This window comes from Dipodomys spectabilis, unplaced genomic scaffold (genome assembly GCF_019054845.1).
Source record: "Dipodomys spectabilis isolate Male_0828 unplaced genomic scaffold, ASM1905484v1 ptg000024l, whole genome shotgun sequence".
NCBI classification, from domain to species: Eukaryota; Metazoa; Chordata; class Mammalia; order Rodentia; family Heteromyidae; genus Dipodomys; species Dipodomys spectabilis.
The window spans coordinates 5,355,409-5,371,590 of NW_024870701.1; the positions used below are offsets into that span (position 1 = coordinate 5,355,409).

The 16,182-nt window shown below is 40.4% G+C and overlaps 1 protein-coding gene across 1 annotated transcript in view; it reads left to right on the top strand.

Moving 5' to 3' along the window:
* Riok3 (RIO kinase 3) overlaps positions 1 to 15,912 on the top strand; it is a 30,000-nt gene extending 14,088 nt beyond the window's left edge. The window contains exons 7-13 of the mRNA XM_042675109.1: positions 2,008 to 2,135; positions 6,596 to 6,793; positions 8,436 to 8,595; positions 10,884 to 10,964; positions 11,053 to 11,142; positions 12,146 to 12,253; positions 14,281 to 15,912. Coding sequence (XP_042531043.1) covers positions 2,008 to 2,135; positions 6,596 to 6,793; positions 8,436 to 8,595; positions 10,884 to 10,964; positions 11,053 to 11,142; positions 12,146 to 12,253; positions 14,281 to 14,388 — 873 coding nt within the window. The 3' untranslated portion in view covers positions 14,389 to 15,912. The remainder of the gene's footprint in view (positions 1 to 2,007; positions 2,136 to 6,595; positions 6,794 to 8,435; positions 8,596 to 10,883; positions 10,965 to 11,052; positions 11,143 to 12,145; positions 12,254 to 14,280) is intronic.
* Positions 15,913 to 16,182: the final 270 nt, after the last annotated feature.

Genomic DNA, 16,182 nt, shown 5'->3' on the forward strand with positions numbered 1-16,182 from the left:
ACGAGATTGGTTTTAGTTTTGGGTTTGGGTTTTTTTGTATTTTTTTTTGGCCGTGGGGGCCTGAACTCTTGGCTTGGGTGCTGTCCTTCAGTTCTTCAGCTCAAGGAGAGCACTCTAGCACTTGAGCCACAGCACTGCTTCCAGTTTTCTGGTGGTTAATTGTAGATAAGAGTCTCATGGACTTTGCTGCCTGGGCTGACTTTGAACCGTGATCTTCAGATCTCATCCTCCTGAGTAGCTAGGATTATAGGCATGAGCTACCAGTGACTGGCTCTGGTTTTGGTTTTTAATTTCTATTTTTTAGATTAAGGGAAGAATGAAAAAGTAAAGAGCACACCTCTTGAAAGGAAAGGTTCTAGGAGTTTGATTCTTGCTAAGGACTAGGAGAAGTGTTGTCTCCTGATTTCTAAAAGTGTCTCTGTGCTACACAGCAGTGGCCCTGATGAACAGGCCTACCCTAGTAGTCTAGCTACATAGGTAGACTTAGTCTAAAGCTGAAACTGGAGGTCAGGAAGGTCAAGGGTTAGTGATGGTAGACTTCTTTTTTTTTGGTCGATCGTGGGGCTTGAACTCTGGGCTTGGATGCTGTCCTGCACTCTTCAGCTCTACCACTTGAGCCACAGCGCCACTTGCAGTTTTCTAGTGGTTTATTGGAGATAAGAGTCTCACGGGCTGGCTGTGAACCTCGATCCTCAGATCTCAGCCTCCTAAGTAGCTAGGATTATAGGCGTGAGCCACCGGTGCCCGGCTTTTTGTCTGTATATGAAATTGAGAGATACAGCATTTGTACTAACTTAATTAATCCTAGTGCCTATCCCTTACCATCTGTAACTGCTTTTTTCCTGGTCTTGGAGTATGAATGTAAAATGTAAATTTGGGAGTTGGGGGGGGGTGCATGTTCATTGCTTTCACAGGGGAAAGAGGAAGCAGATGATGCCACCCTTTGCCCTCTAGTCCTCTTCCCATGTGTTCTGTGCTGGAGGAAAGGGATGGCAGCACCTCCTGTGCTTCAGTTTAGTCTTTCTGGAGCAAAATGTTCTCTATAGTGGATGAAGTGGACGGGAACCAGAAGTCAGGGGAAAGGTATTATGGTCAGTGAATCCTGAGTACTGATTGCCCCTTGTAGCCTTTGGCTTTGGTGCCACACAAGGTACCTGTGACTGTCTCAGTACCTGGTCCACTTCTGTGCCTACCTGGAAGGGGCAGAATGGGTGGGCACAAATATGTGATGTAAGTCTCATGGCTAGGCTTTCCTTGAAGAATATGTGGCCAGGGGTTCCTGCTTAGGACTGGTTCTGCTGATGCTCTTAAGCTTGAGCACCAGAAGTTCTCTCCCTCAGAGTCTTGCACATGCATCTTCACATTGGGGCTATGGTGAACTAGAGGGACTAGAGCTGGGCTTTCCCAGAGTGCACTGTAGAGGCACAGCAGATAAACTGTGCTCCTCAGATGCTTCCAGTACTGGGTGTGGGTGGGTGTAGCCAGAGAGGTGATTGGGCCCCGTGTTGCTCTCATTAGATTTCTGCCCTTGGTCCCCACTTAGAAACTCTCCTTCTCACCCACCCATGCTAGCCTCCTTGGGTAGTCTCCTTCACTAGTAGCTTGCCTACTCTTCCTACGCTGATCATTGTAACTCTGCTCAGTCAGCCTTAGCAGTTCTGCAAGAAACCTGATATCCCTGGGGATGTACTTTTCAGAAATGGTGATTCTAGCCTAAACTAGAGACTGTCACCAGACCTGCCTCTTAACCTCCTGGGCTGTCTAAGCTGAAACCCAGAGGCCCTTGCTTGGTCCCAATAGCTTGTCCCAGGTATTTACTTTTAAGACATTAGAGTTACATTTATAAGAGAGTTGGATCTTGGCAGCACTCTTTTTCAGAGTCTGTTTTATATACATCTAAGTAAATTCAATAATAAAAGAGTTTTAAAAAGGAATATTCTAAATGTTAGATGCTTATTGGAAATGGCTCACAAATATTTTGTGCTTATAGTACTTTATCTTTTGCAGGAAAAAGCAGTTGATCCTAAGACACGTTTACTTATGTATAAAATGGTCAACTCTGGAATGTTGGAGACAATCACTGGCTGTATTAGTACAGGAAAAGAATCTGTTGTCTTTCATGCATATGGAGGGAGGTAAATGAGCAAATACTGTAACATCACATGAACAAAAAGTCCCAGGATTGGTGGGTTCACACAAAAGTCAAAGCTAATGTTACATGGCAAGTAGGGTAATTGAAAAAATGTTATTGTTGACCAGGAGTGTGGTATTCCTCTACTTGGATTGGAAAGAATGCAGTTTGATGGGCAGAGAGGTTGAGATCCCATCTTAATAGAAAAAGCTCAGTGTGGTGACCAACGTATATGATTCAGTGCCTATCATCCAGTGTGTCATCCAGCTACGTCAGGAAGCATAAAGAGGGATCATGGTCCAAAGTAGACTAAGCAAAAAAGTGAGACTATCTCAAAAATAACCAGAACTAAAAGGACTGGAGGTATGGCTCAAGTGATAGTGTACCTGCTTGCAAGTCAAAATCCCTGAGTTCAAACCCAGTAAAAAAAAAAAAGAAGGAAAAAAGGTGTTATAGAAGGTATTTATTTTGTACTTTAGATTCAATGACTATTGGTCAAGCCTTCTGATTAGTTCTCTTAACTAGTCTGTCTAGATAAAACATGTACATATAATCATATACAGTTAAGTTTTAAATGTGAAGACGATAAAAAGGAATATTGGTCATGAGGGTGTAACTCAATGGTAGAGTGAATGCTTACTACCCACAGAACCATAAAAAAAGGGGGGATGGGGTGAAGGGGGTATAGAGCTTACATTTTTCAAGTTATGTCATCTAGAGCCAGTTACTGCATCTTGAATAAAATATCTTCCTTACATCATAGGATTTTTGTCTGGATGAGATCATATTTAATAGTACTTGGTATAATCTTAGTCACTTCCTTAATGCTTGATTTTCTTTCTTTCTATTTTTTTTTTTTGGTGTGTGCTGATACTGGAGCTTGAACATGGGGCCTCCCAATCATGCGTAGCTTTTTCATTTAAGACTGCTGTATCACTTGAGCCATTAATCTACCTCCTATTTCCCCCTCCCCACTGGTTAATTGGAGGTAAGAATCTCTTAGACCTCTCTTCCTGGGCTATCTTTGAGTGGTAGTCCTCAGATCTCAGCCTCTGAGTAGTTAGGATTGTAAGTATGAACCAATAGCCCACTCTTTCTAAATTTTAGCTGAGACCCAGCAAATACAGCTTCATCTTACAAATTATTTTAAAATGAAAGATTATTGATCCTGAGAAATTACAGAAAGGTTTAATATGAAAAGTAGCCTTCATCTCACCTGCCCTTGCTCAGCAGCTTTTTTCTAAAGAAACCACTAGTCATAACTTTAATTATCTAGAGATTATATACATTTGTACTTTGCTTATGAAAAGAGATTCCATTCAGAATCTTTTTTTTTTTTGGTCAGTTGTGGGGGCTGAACTCTGGGCCTGGGCCCTGTCCCTCAGCTCTTTAGTCAAGGCTAGTGCCCTACCATTTGAGCCACAGCACCACTTCTGGCTTTTTTTGCTTATGTCGTGCTGAGGAATGGAACCCAGGGCCTCCTGCATGCGAGGCAAGCACTCTACCACCGAGCTACCTTCCCAGCCCCCAGAATCATTTTTTTTTCAGTTAATTAATGTGTCTTAGGCCTTAACTATGTTACTGGCTTGTACCCACCTATTTTTAAATAATAGTATATTCTATTATGTGACATCCAGCAATGTTCTTATAGGTATATCTAACTGTATTTCTACAAGTATACCTTTAGGCCAAAGGCCTAAGGATTACCAGGCCAAAGTCTGTGGTTCCCTTCTTCATTTGTTAAATAGCGGAAGAGTATTCGGTTTTGTTCATTGTTTGGGTCTGTGAGCTGGCTATATAGCACGTAATGTTTCTTGTCTATGAAAAATATATTTTTAAAACTTGTTGTATGAATTCAGTGGTCAGAATCTTGAATTTGTTTACCTTTGAGTGGTATTAGTGCCATTTGGCTTATTTAGCCAGCCTAGAAGCTAGCCAGATTTACAGGTTGGGTATATTCTGAATGTCAGAATATACTGCTGGGTTGTCCTATGAGAAGCCAATCTAACTTACGCTGCCACCAGCAGTATGCTCTTTGTTGTCTTTGAGGGAGTAATGCAAGTGAGGCAAGGCAGGTGCCAGTGGCTCATGCCTGAAATCCTAGCTACTCAGGAGGCTGAGATCTGAGGTTTGCAATTCAAAGCCAGCCTGGGCAGGAAAGCCTATGAGACTTATTTCCAATTAGCCACCAGAAAACTAGAAGTGGAGCTGTGGCTCAAAGTGGTAGAACACTAGCCCTGAGCAAAAGAACGCAGGGATAACCCAGGCCATGAGTTTAAGCCCTATGACTGCAATTAGGGCAGGCAAGACTGTGTGAGCCAGGGCAAGGAGTCTGCTGTTTACTTATTGCACTGAGCACTAAAGATACGATTTTGTTTTCCAAAGATGACCTAGATTTTTTTAAGGAAAAATGAAAAATTAATTATGGGCCAGGCGCTGGTGGCTCACGCCTATAATCCTAGCTACTCAGGAGGCTGAGATCTGAGGATCGCAGTTCAAAGCCAGCTCGGGCAGGAAAGTCCATGAAACTCTTCTCTCCAATAAACCACCAGAAAACCAGAAGTGGCACTGTGGCCCAAGTGGTGGAGCACTTGAGCTGAAGAGCTGAGGGACAGCGCCCAAGCCCTGAGGGACAGTGCCCAAGCCCAGAGTTCAAGCCCCACGACTCACCAAAAAAAAAAAAAGAATTATGATAAAAATTCTTAGTAATGTGGCTTGATGATCTAGCACTTGCATACGTGCATAGCATGTGTAAAGCCCTGGGTTCAATTCCTGGTTGCATCCAAAAAAGTCTTAATATAGTTTAAATGAACAGTGTGGTGATTTGGACTAAAGTGGTGGTGAAAAAGAAACATAAGAAGTCTTTGTGTTTCAAGTAGTACTAGGGCTTTGAACTCAGGGTCTCCCCCTTCTTAGGCATGTATTCTATCACTCAGCCCTTGTTTGGTCTGGTTATTTTGAGATAAGGACTCACTTTTTGCCAGGGACACCTAGACTGCAGCCCTATTTTCTGATTCCCTCTTTGGCTGGAATAATAAGTGTAAACCACTAGCATACACAGCTTCTTCTACTTTTTTTTTTTTTTTTGGTCTGTTGTGGGGCTTGAACTCTGGGCCTGAGCGCTGTCCCTCAGCTGAGCTCTACCAGTTGAGCTACAGCACCACTTCTGGTTTTCTGGTGGTTTATTGGAGAGAAGAGTTTCATGGACTTTCCTGCCTGGGCTGGCTTTGAACCGCGATCCTTGGATCTCAGCCTCCTCAGAAGCTAGGATTACAGGCGTGAGCCACCGGCGCCCAGCCCACAGCTTCTTTCATTGAGATAAAGTCTCACAAACTTTGCCTGAGCTGGTCTGGAACTGAGCTGATCTTTCTGTTCTTAGCCTACTGCAGCTAGGATTACAGGTACATACCACTGCACATTCCATTTGAGGCCAAATGGAGGAGGGAACTTAGCCAGGAAATTAAGTACAGAGGAATTTGGAAGATTTGATTGAGAATCTTCCCTCTGGAAATAGGATTCCTTTCTTTTCTAGGTGAACCTCTCTTTAGATATTTAAGGTAAATTCTTCTCTTGTTACATCTTTTTCTTCCCACTACCTCCACCCTGATTCAAACCCTTTGAGGAGCTCACTGTTGCAAAACCTCTTGAGTTGGTGCCACTCCTCTAGCCTTTCTCCCTCTTATCTTGACATTCTGGTTCACTTGGTCTTCCTTACGTATGTAGTTTGAAAGTGCCATGCTCAAGAGCCCTCATGATAACCTGCTACCCTTATGGAAGGCATAGGTCTCTCATAGATCTCTCTCCATTCTGTCCCTTTACTTCCATGTCAGCCAAGTCCTGCCTCTGCTTTTAATACTGTTCCCATCTTACCCTTTGCCTTCATTCTATTTCAGGTGACACTTGTTGTCATGTAGCTTTGCCTATATTTACTTCCTTCGTTGTATCTTGTCCTCTTTGCCATTTACAGGGCAAGAGCCCCTTTACTGACCTTTGTATCTGTTAGGTACAAAAGAGTTATCTGTGTGTGTGTGTGTGTGTGTGTGTGTGTGTGTGTGTGTGTGTGTGTGTGTGTGTGTGTGTACATACTGTGTGTTGCTTCTTAGACCATCTCAGGTGTCTGTAGCCTGTTTGAAATGCATGTCTTTTCATTGTTCATTAAGTGAAGAACATTATTTTAGTATATGTGCTGCCGAAGCAAACACAAGTGAAGAACATTATATGCCGGATTCAAAGCTTGGACAATGTTTTATTTAAAACACACAAACTATCTAGGTACCAGTGATGCATGGTTATACTTCTAGCATCTTGGAAAGCTTGAGGAAGGAGTATCATTTGAGGCTAGTCTGATCAGAAATTTGAAGGCTTATCAAGAGAAGAAGACAGACATATTTTAGTGTTATAGCATCTTTATTTGTTTTACTGTGAGCGAGTAACTTGTACTAACTTGATTTTTCTTCTTCTTAGCATGGAGGATGAAAAGGAAGATGGTAAAGCTATACCTGCAGAATGTGCCATCAAAGTGTTTAAAACAACCCTTAATGAGTTTAAGAATCGTGACAAATATATTAAAGATGATTTCAGGTTTAAAGATCGCTTCAGTAAACTAAATCCACGTAAGATCATCCGCATGTGGGCAGAAAAAGAAATGCACAATCTCACAAGGTAAAGAAAATCATGCTAGAAGTAATCTTGGGAACTGCCTTCTTATAGAAAGGCAAAAGCCCTATGCTTGCTTTTAAATTCTATAGAAATAGTGAAAGATCACCAGGTGCTGATGATTCATGCCTATAATTCTAGCTACTCAGGAGGCTGAGATCTGAGGATCATGGTCCAAAGCCAGCCTGGGCAGGAAAGTCCCTTAGACTCTTTATCTCCAATTTACCACCAGAAAACTGGAAGTGGCACTGTGGCTCAAATAGTAGAGCTCTGGTCTTGAGCTGAATTACTGAGGGACAGCGCCCAGGCCCAGAGTTCCCATGACTGACCAAAAAAAAAAAAAAAAAATAGTGAAAGACCTTGAAATTCTAGTGCTTAATGAGACTGAGAAAACATTTTCATATATACAACTTAAATTTAGACTTTTATGATGAAAAAGCCGTTTCCCTTTTTCTCTCCTCAACAATATTTGAGGGGATTGAAGACATTTTATCACATGTCATAAGTTTTTGTCTTTTAAATTGTCTTTATTAAGATTTAAAATATAGCAGAGTGCTGGTGGCTCACGCCTGTAATCCTAGCTATTCAGGAGGCTGAGATCTAAGGATTATGGTTCAGAGCCAGCCTGGGTAGGAAAGTCTGTAGACTCTTAATTGCCAGTTAACCACCAATATATTTTTTAAAAAATAGAAGTGGAACTGTGGATCAAGTGGCAGAGTGTAGCCTTCAGCAAAAAAAAAATTCAGGGACATAGACCAGGCCCTGAGTTCAAGCCAAGCAAGCAAACGAGCCAGGGTAGGGGGCAGGGGGAGGGAAGGAAGAAAGAAAGAAAGGACAGAAGGAAGGAAAATGTTAGGCTTATTACAAATAATGTTTTCCCTTTTTATTTTAGAAATGATTAATACAGTACTTTGTTAATAGCTGGGGATAATATCTCAACCAATCAAACTTCACTTTGCTTTAATTTATTGGACTTCTCAGTTTAAGCATTTTATTTTTGGTCAAAGAATATGTTTTATCAACCAAGAAACTGAATAATAACCTTACACATTAATAAACATTCCCATAATTTATTGAAAATTTTAGTTATTTCATGTAGACATTTTCAAAAGGAATTATCCACATTAGTTTGCAAAATTTCTTAGAAATTAGTAGAGCAGCTGCCCTTCGATCTTTTCTATATTCCGGTACTTTGTTCCTTGCTTTTCTTAAGATTCTTCAGTAGCCTCCCATAGATTTTATTGTGAATTTAAAGATCTTTCCCGACGTGTATCCTGCTAGTCTCTGTGGCTTCAACACCTCTCTTCAACACCCCTCTCCTTCCCCCTCACACATCCAGCTAGGCTGGCTGATTTACATTCCCAAATGAACCATGCATTCTACACACTGTCTTCATCTGGCCAACTCTGCTCCCCTCCTCTTCCTTGTTGCTAGGAGCTTTGGAGCCCCCCTACATCTCTGCTAAAACATATTATTCCACCATCACAGCTTCTTTGCACGAGAGGCTATGTCTTCCTATTTTGTATTCCCACAGCACCATGTATAGCATAGAGCCTGCTCATTGCAGTTCCAGATTAGGTATTTATTGAATAAATGACACATTTTCTCCTTCTGATCTTTATAGTCTTCATTCTTTCTTTCTCTGTAGAATGCAGAGAGCTGGAATTCCTTGTCCAACAGTTGTACTACTCAAGAAACATATTTTAGTTATGTCTTTTATTGGTCATGATCAAGTTCCAGCCCCTAAATTAAAAGAAGTAAAGCTCAGTAGTGAAGAAATGAAAGAAGCCTACTACCAAACTCTTCATGTAAGTTGTCCTTTTAACAGCATTCATACATACACTGAGTTTTAAAACAGATTCCTCCAGCCAAATATGGTGGTGTGTGCCTATGGTCCCAGCAATTTGGGAGGCTGAGACAGGAGGATCATTTGTGCCCAGGGATTCAAGGCCAGCCCGGGCACTGTAGTGAGACCCTACCTTAAAAGCAAAACAAATCAACAAACAAAAAAATACAGTAAAAAAATTCCTCAAATAGTACTACTTCAAGGTAGCATAACAAAGAAAACTGAAGTTTATGAAGGAATGTTAATATCAAAGAGTTGTCTTTATACATATCTTGGGTAATTTTAGAAAACTTAAAGACCTATGGAGCAGGAAAAAGCTTTTTTATTAGAATTAATGACATAGAAATGCACAAAACTTCATTAAATAAAGTTAATATCATTGCGTTTAGCAGGTCTAGAGCCTTATTAATTTGCATGCCTCTTTGAATACTATGACAAACACAGTGAGGGAATAGCCATTGTTAGGAAATCAGAGGGCAACAGATTTGGTCTCATAAGTGATGGTAGTGGGGATGGAAAATTAAATAGAGTCCAGAGATAGAATTGGAAGCACACAAACACACACCCTCCCTGCTGCCTCCATAGACTAACTCATACTGTATGGCAGCACCTGAATTAACCTTAGGACAATGCTCCTAATATTGTCATCATTCCTCCTCACATGGTGAGCACTTTACATTGGCTCTGCATGAAGCCATTATGTCAGGCAGCAGCTCACGTGAGTGCTGTCCAATTTGTTAAGATACAGTCAGGGAGAGGAGCTGCCTTTCTTTGTCTCCAGTAGGAAAACAGTGAAAGGTTCTTCCAGCCCCAGAGTGGGGGTGGCTGTGGAAGAGATGAAGTAGGGATAAAGCATTGCTATTTAAGTCTATTAACAGTAGTGAGTAAATACATTAATACTGTCCCTACTATGAGGCTAGGGGATCAGATCAATAGTGACTATATAATGTTACTTACTTTAAAGAAATCTCTCTTAGTGGAGGAGGGTGGCGCACACCTGTAATTCCAGCACTCAAGAAGGCTCAGCAGGAGTGGAACGTTTGAGTCTAATAGGTTATATATTGGGACATAGTCTCCAGAACAGAACAAAAACAAGAGTATCTCTTTTTCTTTTTTGTTGGTCCTGGGGCCTGAACTCTGGGCCTGGGCTCTATCCCTCAGCTCTTCAGCTCAAGGCGAGAGCTCTACCACTTGAGCCATGGTGCCACTTCTGGCTTTTTCTGCTTATGTGGTGCTCAGGAATCAAACCCAGGGCCTCGTGCATGCAAGGCAAGCACTCTACCCTTGAGCCACCTTCCCAGCCCTCTTTTTTTCTTTTTTTGTTTGTTGTGAGGCTTGAACTCTGGGGTTGGGTACTCCCTGAGCTCTTCATTTCAAGGCAAGCGCACTACCACTTGAGCCACAGTACCACTTCCAATTTTCTGGTGGTTAATTGGAGTTAAGAGTCTCAGGGACTTTCCTGCCCAGGCTGGCTTTGAACCTTGATCCTCAGATCTCAGCCTCTTGAGTAGCTAGGATTACAGGTGTGAGCCACCTGTGCCCGAATTCTATTCTTTTCTTTTTTATCAAGGTCTGACAGGAAATATTTTTCAACTTGAGTTATTAGGACATTGGTCCTCTTATAGAATGAAATGACTTACCTCAGTCTTCTGGTTAATGATCATGACATGGTTACCATCCATGTGGAAATCCAAATCTGACCTACCAGTCTTCTTGTCACAGGACAAAGAAGTGCCGCACACTGATTTTATTCCATTGTCCTGCTATTCCCACCATCTAATCAACAACAAAAGTGCAGTCCTAGATACATACAGTGAAGAGGAAGTATGTTTGGAGCTGGGGATGCAGAGTGGTCTGGACAGGCTCTAGGTTTTTATCCCCAGCACTGAAAAAAATTAAGTTTTAACTTGGCTCTGTTTTCCTGGGCAATCTTTGTTAATATACATATTAATTAATGTTTTGCTGATACCAGGGTTTAAACTAAGGCCCTCACACTTGCTTGTCTTGTTCTCTCAGATAGTGCTCTACTACTTTTTCCACAACTCCAGCCTGGCTTTTGCTGGGGGGTTTGGAGATGGAGTCATGTGCACTTTCCTGTATAGGCTGTATTTGAACCATGATCCTCGATCCTCGTATCTCAGGCTCCTAAGTGGCTAGAATTATAGGCATTAACTACTGATGCCATGCAGTTGAAGAGGTAAATTAGGATCATTTCTTCATTGCCTAACTGTGTGCCCTCCTTCCTCACAGTTGATGCAGAAGTTGTATAATGAATGCACTCTCGTACATGCTGACCTCAGCGAGTATAACATGCTATGGCATGCTGGAAAGGTGAGCAGGATATTTAATGTTCATGTTTTGTCATTCATGTAAATTACTGAATGTAAATATATCCATTTTTGTGCTCTATACTAAATAGGTTTGGTTGATTGATGTCAGTCAGTCAGTAGAACCAACTCATCCTCATGGCCTGGAGTTCTTGTTCCGTGACTGTAGGAATGTTTCACAGGTAGGCACGTAAACCAGTATGCCTTTTTAAATAGGATATGACAGGTTCAAATATTTTTCTTACCCTTAAGGTTAGTAAGAGGACCAAATTCAAAGAAATTGATGGAAGGGAATGCTAATTGCCTTTCAAGTAAGGATATAAAGATTATGTTTAATTTTCAGCAAGAATTTATCATATGTTTCATATTTGAACAACATTTCCAAGGGATATATTTTTGCTTGGACTCAATATTTAAGGAGTTGAATAGACATTTAATTCATGCGTAGTGCTTAAGCGGAAGCTAGTATACAGTAAACCTTTGTGCTTATTGCCATTATCATTATCATTATCATTGGCAATAAAAGGAAGATGGCCCCATAGAGAGATATCACTGTTGTTGAAAGCAGAATAAAAAACAGAGAAGTAAAACTCAAGCAGAGGCTGGGTCACATTGGTTGCCATTTCTAAGGGAAATGACTTGTTAGGAATAGAATCAGATATAAATGACCTTTATAAACAATAAAATAACTTATGTTGGAAATGATCTCTGAGTCTGCTTGAAAATGTTAATTTGTTGTTGATAAAATCTAAAACCCATTTTGATAACCAAAGAAGGCACTCTATTCAGAAGCAGAATAGATGTGTAAGAAGGGACAAAATCAGAGGCTGGGAATGCAGCGTAGTGGTAGAGTGCTTGCCTTGCATGCATGAAGCCCTGGCTTTGATTCCTCAGTACCACATAAATAGAAAAAACTGAACTGGTGCTGTGGCTCAAGTGGTAGAGTGCTAATCTTGAGCAAAAGAAGCTCAGGGACAGCACCCAGGCCTTGAGTTCAAGCCCCATGACCAGAAAAAAAAAAAGACAAATTCAAATAGGACCTGAGCATATATCTTAAGAGTCCAAGAATCAGTAGCTGAAAAATGCTAGAAGGAATTTAGTCAATGATTCTTTGCAGGTCCATAGCTCAGTTTATGAGGGAGCTTGCTGTTGCTCCTCTCTTACTTTCTTCTATTTTGCTGTTAGTTTTTCCAGAAAGGAGGAGTAAAGGAAGCCCTTGGTGAGCGGGAGCTCTTCAATGCTGTTTCAGGCTTGCACATCTCAGCAGATAATGAAGCTGATTTCTTAGCTGAGGTAAGTGATCTACAACTCTTTTTCCCTTTCTAGGCTATGGGAAGCTGCAGGGAAGAGATCGTGGAAACGCAGAGCTAATTTTATGCTCTCTTCTCCCTAAACAAAATTAATTTGAGATGCTTCACTTCTTGAGTTGCTTTTGGTCCTTTTCAGGATTAAAAACTTAGAATAACTTTTAGCAAAACTTGTCTTCTGCTAAACAAGGTAGCTTACACCTGTAATCTCAACTGCTAAGGTGGCAGAGATTGGAAAGACTATAAAAGGCCAGCCCAGACAAAATGTTAGTGAGACTCATCATCGCAACCAAACAAGCTGAGTGTGGTGATGAGCGTCTGTCAGCCCAGATAGGTAGGCTGTGGGTAGGCAGATTTCACTAAGGCTGCCCTCAGGCAAAAAGGAAGACCCTATCTGAAAAGGAGCCTGAAAGCAAAAAGAACTGGAGGTGTGGCTTAAATGGTAGACTGCTTACTTAGCAAGCGTGAGACCCTCAATTCAAACTCTAGTACCACCACCAAAACAAAATCAAAACAAAAAAAATTACTTTTTCAAGACATGCAGTTTGGTTGAAAAGGACTCTCTTTCCACTTGAGTCCCATTTTCCCCTGTGGTAAGAATGAGGAAGCTGACTGGTAAACACCCAGTGACAAAGCAGGAACATGTGGTCTCTGCCCCTAAACAGAACACAGAAAGTTAGAAATGGCCATTGTTAGAAATACTTCTCAATGTCAGAGTCACAGAAACATTTAAAAAAGGAAAAGCAAAGCCTTTCATGAGGGCCTGTACCTATAAATCTAGCCATTAGGGAGACTGAGATCAAGATTGTAATTCAACACAATAAAAAATTTATTTAAAAAAAAAGGTTGTAATTCAAAATGAGTGAAGGCAAAATTACACAAGACCCTGTTTCAGCCAGTAAAAAGCTGGGTATAGTCAGGTGATGGTGACTCATAACTATAATCTTGGCTACTCAGGAGCCTAAAATTCAGTGGATCTCCATTTGCAGCCAGCCAGGCCAGAAAAGTCAATGAGACTCCCATCTTCAAAATAACTAGTACAAAGCTGTTGTGGAACATAGATCAAGTGGTAGTGCTCTGGCCAAGCAAGGCAGTTGAGAAAGCTCAAGGCCATGAGTTCAAACATTGATAAGGGGTGGAGGGAAAGCTGGGTATAGTGGTAATGTACCTGTTATCCCAGCCACAAGTGAGATAGGAAAATTAAACTCCAGGCTGGTCTGGGCCAAAAGGGAGACTACAGAAAGAAAAAAGGGGGGAAAACACACAAATTTAAAACAGCTCACTGCAGACTCTTTTTTTTTTTTTTTTTTTATAATTGAACAAGTACTAAAAAATGAAACAAGCCAGGTGTTGGTGGCTCACTCTCAGCTGAGGCTAAGATCTGGTGATCTTGGTTTGAAGCCAGCCTGGGCAGGAAAGTCAGGGATACTCTTATTTCTAATTAACCACCCCAAAAAGCTAGAAGTAGAGCTGTGGCTCAAGTGATAGAGCACTAGCCTTGAGCACAAAAGCTCAGGGACAGCGCTAGGCCCTGATTACAAGCTCTAGGATCAGCACATGTGTGTGTGTGTGTATGTGTATGCATATGCATGTATGTGTATGTACACACACACACACCAACAGCTAATTACTCTCAACATTTTACCAAAGCAGAAGATGATTATAGAATCTTTCTCAGAATTCCCCAGGTGACTCTGTTCAGTAAGGTTTATTGTGTTTTCCAAGATGTTGAAATTTTCCTTTGTTGTGAGTTTGGAAAACTCTACAAAGTACTCAGCATATCATACTCCAATTTCTGGCTTCATAAAGATCTTGACTGTGGTTATATAGTCCATTAAAAAGCATGCATATATATGCACATGCATGTGTACAACATACATAGAATAATTGTGCTCCAAGACTAGCATCATAAGAGATGGCCTAGTGTTAGAGTGAAAATTCCACTCCAACCTAAGGTGTAGTTTATGTGAAGTGGGCAATTTGACAAATGAGCTCAATGTATTGATCTTGTAGATAGAAGCTTTGGAGAAAATGAATGAAGATCATGTTCAGAAGAATGGAAGAAAAGCTGCTTCATTTTTGAAAGATGATGGAGGCCCGCCAGTGATGTCTGCTGAATAGCATTAGTGCGCACGGCTTTCCGAATCAACATGGCGGTGAATGTCAGCGCCGACAGTGAGTGTAGTGTGGGTGACTAGGAATTCCAACACAAGAGGAGTGGACAGTGGTGCTTCTGTGCTTTTCCCCTTGTAATCCATGTGCCAGATGTGTGGAATTTTTAGCTCGGCATTGAGAGAATAAAATGTCACTACCTCTCATCCTACGGACAGAATAATACAATTCTTTAACAGCTATAGTTCATCTAGGGAAGGAGACAGGATTTTTACATGACCCGTGGTAGAAAATGTTTTGATGAGAATTATTAAAACTTAGGTAACTCTTCCTGAAAGGAGAGGGACAGATGTGTTTACAAGGGAAATGTTGTGACAACACATTGCTTTATTTACCTCCCTATTTTGTGTTGCAGCCTTTCTCAAATATTTTTCAGCCTAAAATGAGCCCCTCTAGGCTGTGACCATGATGCTGTGGGGAAATTTTTTCTCCTTAGTGGGTGTTGAAAGTGGAAACTGTTTTAGAAGAGCTGGTGGAAATACAAATAAGCAATACTTTTATTGGTACATGAAAATCAGTTGAATTCTGCTTTTCCTTGCTCATATCCAAGAAAAGAATTGTAGATTTCTGGAAGAGATAATTTTGTAAGAACTTCATAACCTCATTTTAAAACTAACTTTCAGCCTTTCTACAATTAAGTTAAAATGGATGAGAAGTAACTCATGATGTTGCTGTTCTGCATTTGTAATGAATATGTAAATTATATGAAAGAACAGAGTATAAGACTTAACCATGTTTGACATATCTTACTGAAGTCAATCCAACAAATTTCAGTTTACATTTCAGTAAAATTAGATATGTATTGATTATTGATTTTAAAAGAATAGAGCATTAGGGATAATAGGGATAATGAAGGGTGAAAAGTGTGTATAAAACAAGTTGGGTGCCAAATTAACCAGCTAATTGGATGTGTCTGGCTTCAATTTTAATAGTTTTTAGCACTGGTCAGACATTACTTTGGAACAAGTAAGCACTGTATTGGAAAAGTACATTGGTTTTGTTTGGGGTGAAGTTCATTGGCTACTGCCCAATCATTCCTCCAGGTATTACGGTCAGACCAGCACCACTTGAAGATCCAAATTTCCAGTCTGGTAGTAGAAAGTAAAAAACAACCTAGACATTTATATTTGAAAGCTTTTCTTTTAACATTTTAAAATGCCAAATATGTTCTTTCTAAAAAATATGTTCTTTCTGTTTTGGCTCTGTAATGCTTTTAACCACATTTCAGGGAGTATGATTTTGGGTAGACTCATTACATTTCTTACATGTTTACTATGAAACAAAGATTTAGGTGACTGGTAATTGTTAGCTTTACAAAAAATTTAGAGACATAATTTTTAAAACAATTATTTAAAACTTTTTGTTTTGTTTTCTGATATATTCTGTTTAACAAAAGAGAGCAAACCATTGCTTGGAGTGTGCTCTGAACTTGGCTTTTAAAAATTAAAATTGCAGAGAACGTTTTAGAATTGATTTGTTGTGTGGTTTGTTCTATCCTTTACATTAGCCTAATGTCCTGGCACCAAGTAACTCTTTTTATATAAACTTTAGTACTATTTGAAGCAGATTTTTCTCCCCTTCTCATATTTCTATTTCACTTTCATATGGAGTAGAATTTCACTCTACTTCACATTTGCAAATGGTGTGTTTTGTCCCTCATAGATCAGAGAGGAAATATTTCACACAGTTGGAAGAGAAAAAAATGGAAAGTGTAGTTTATTAAATAATCCAAACACGGGGCTG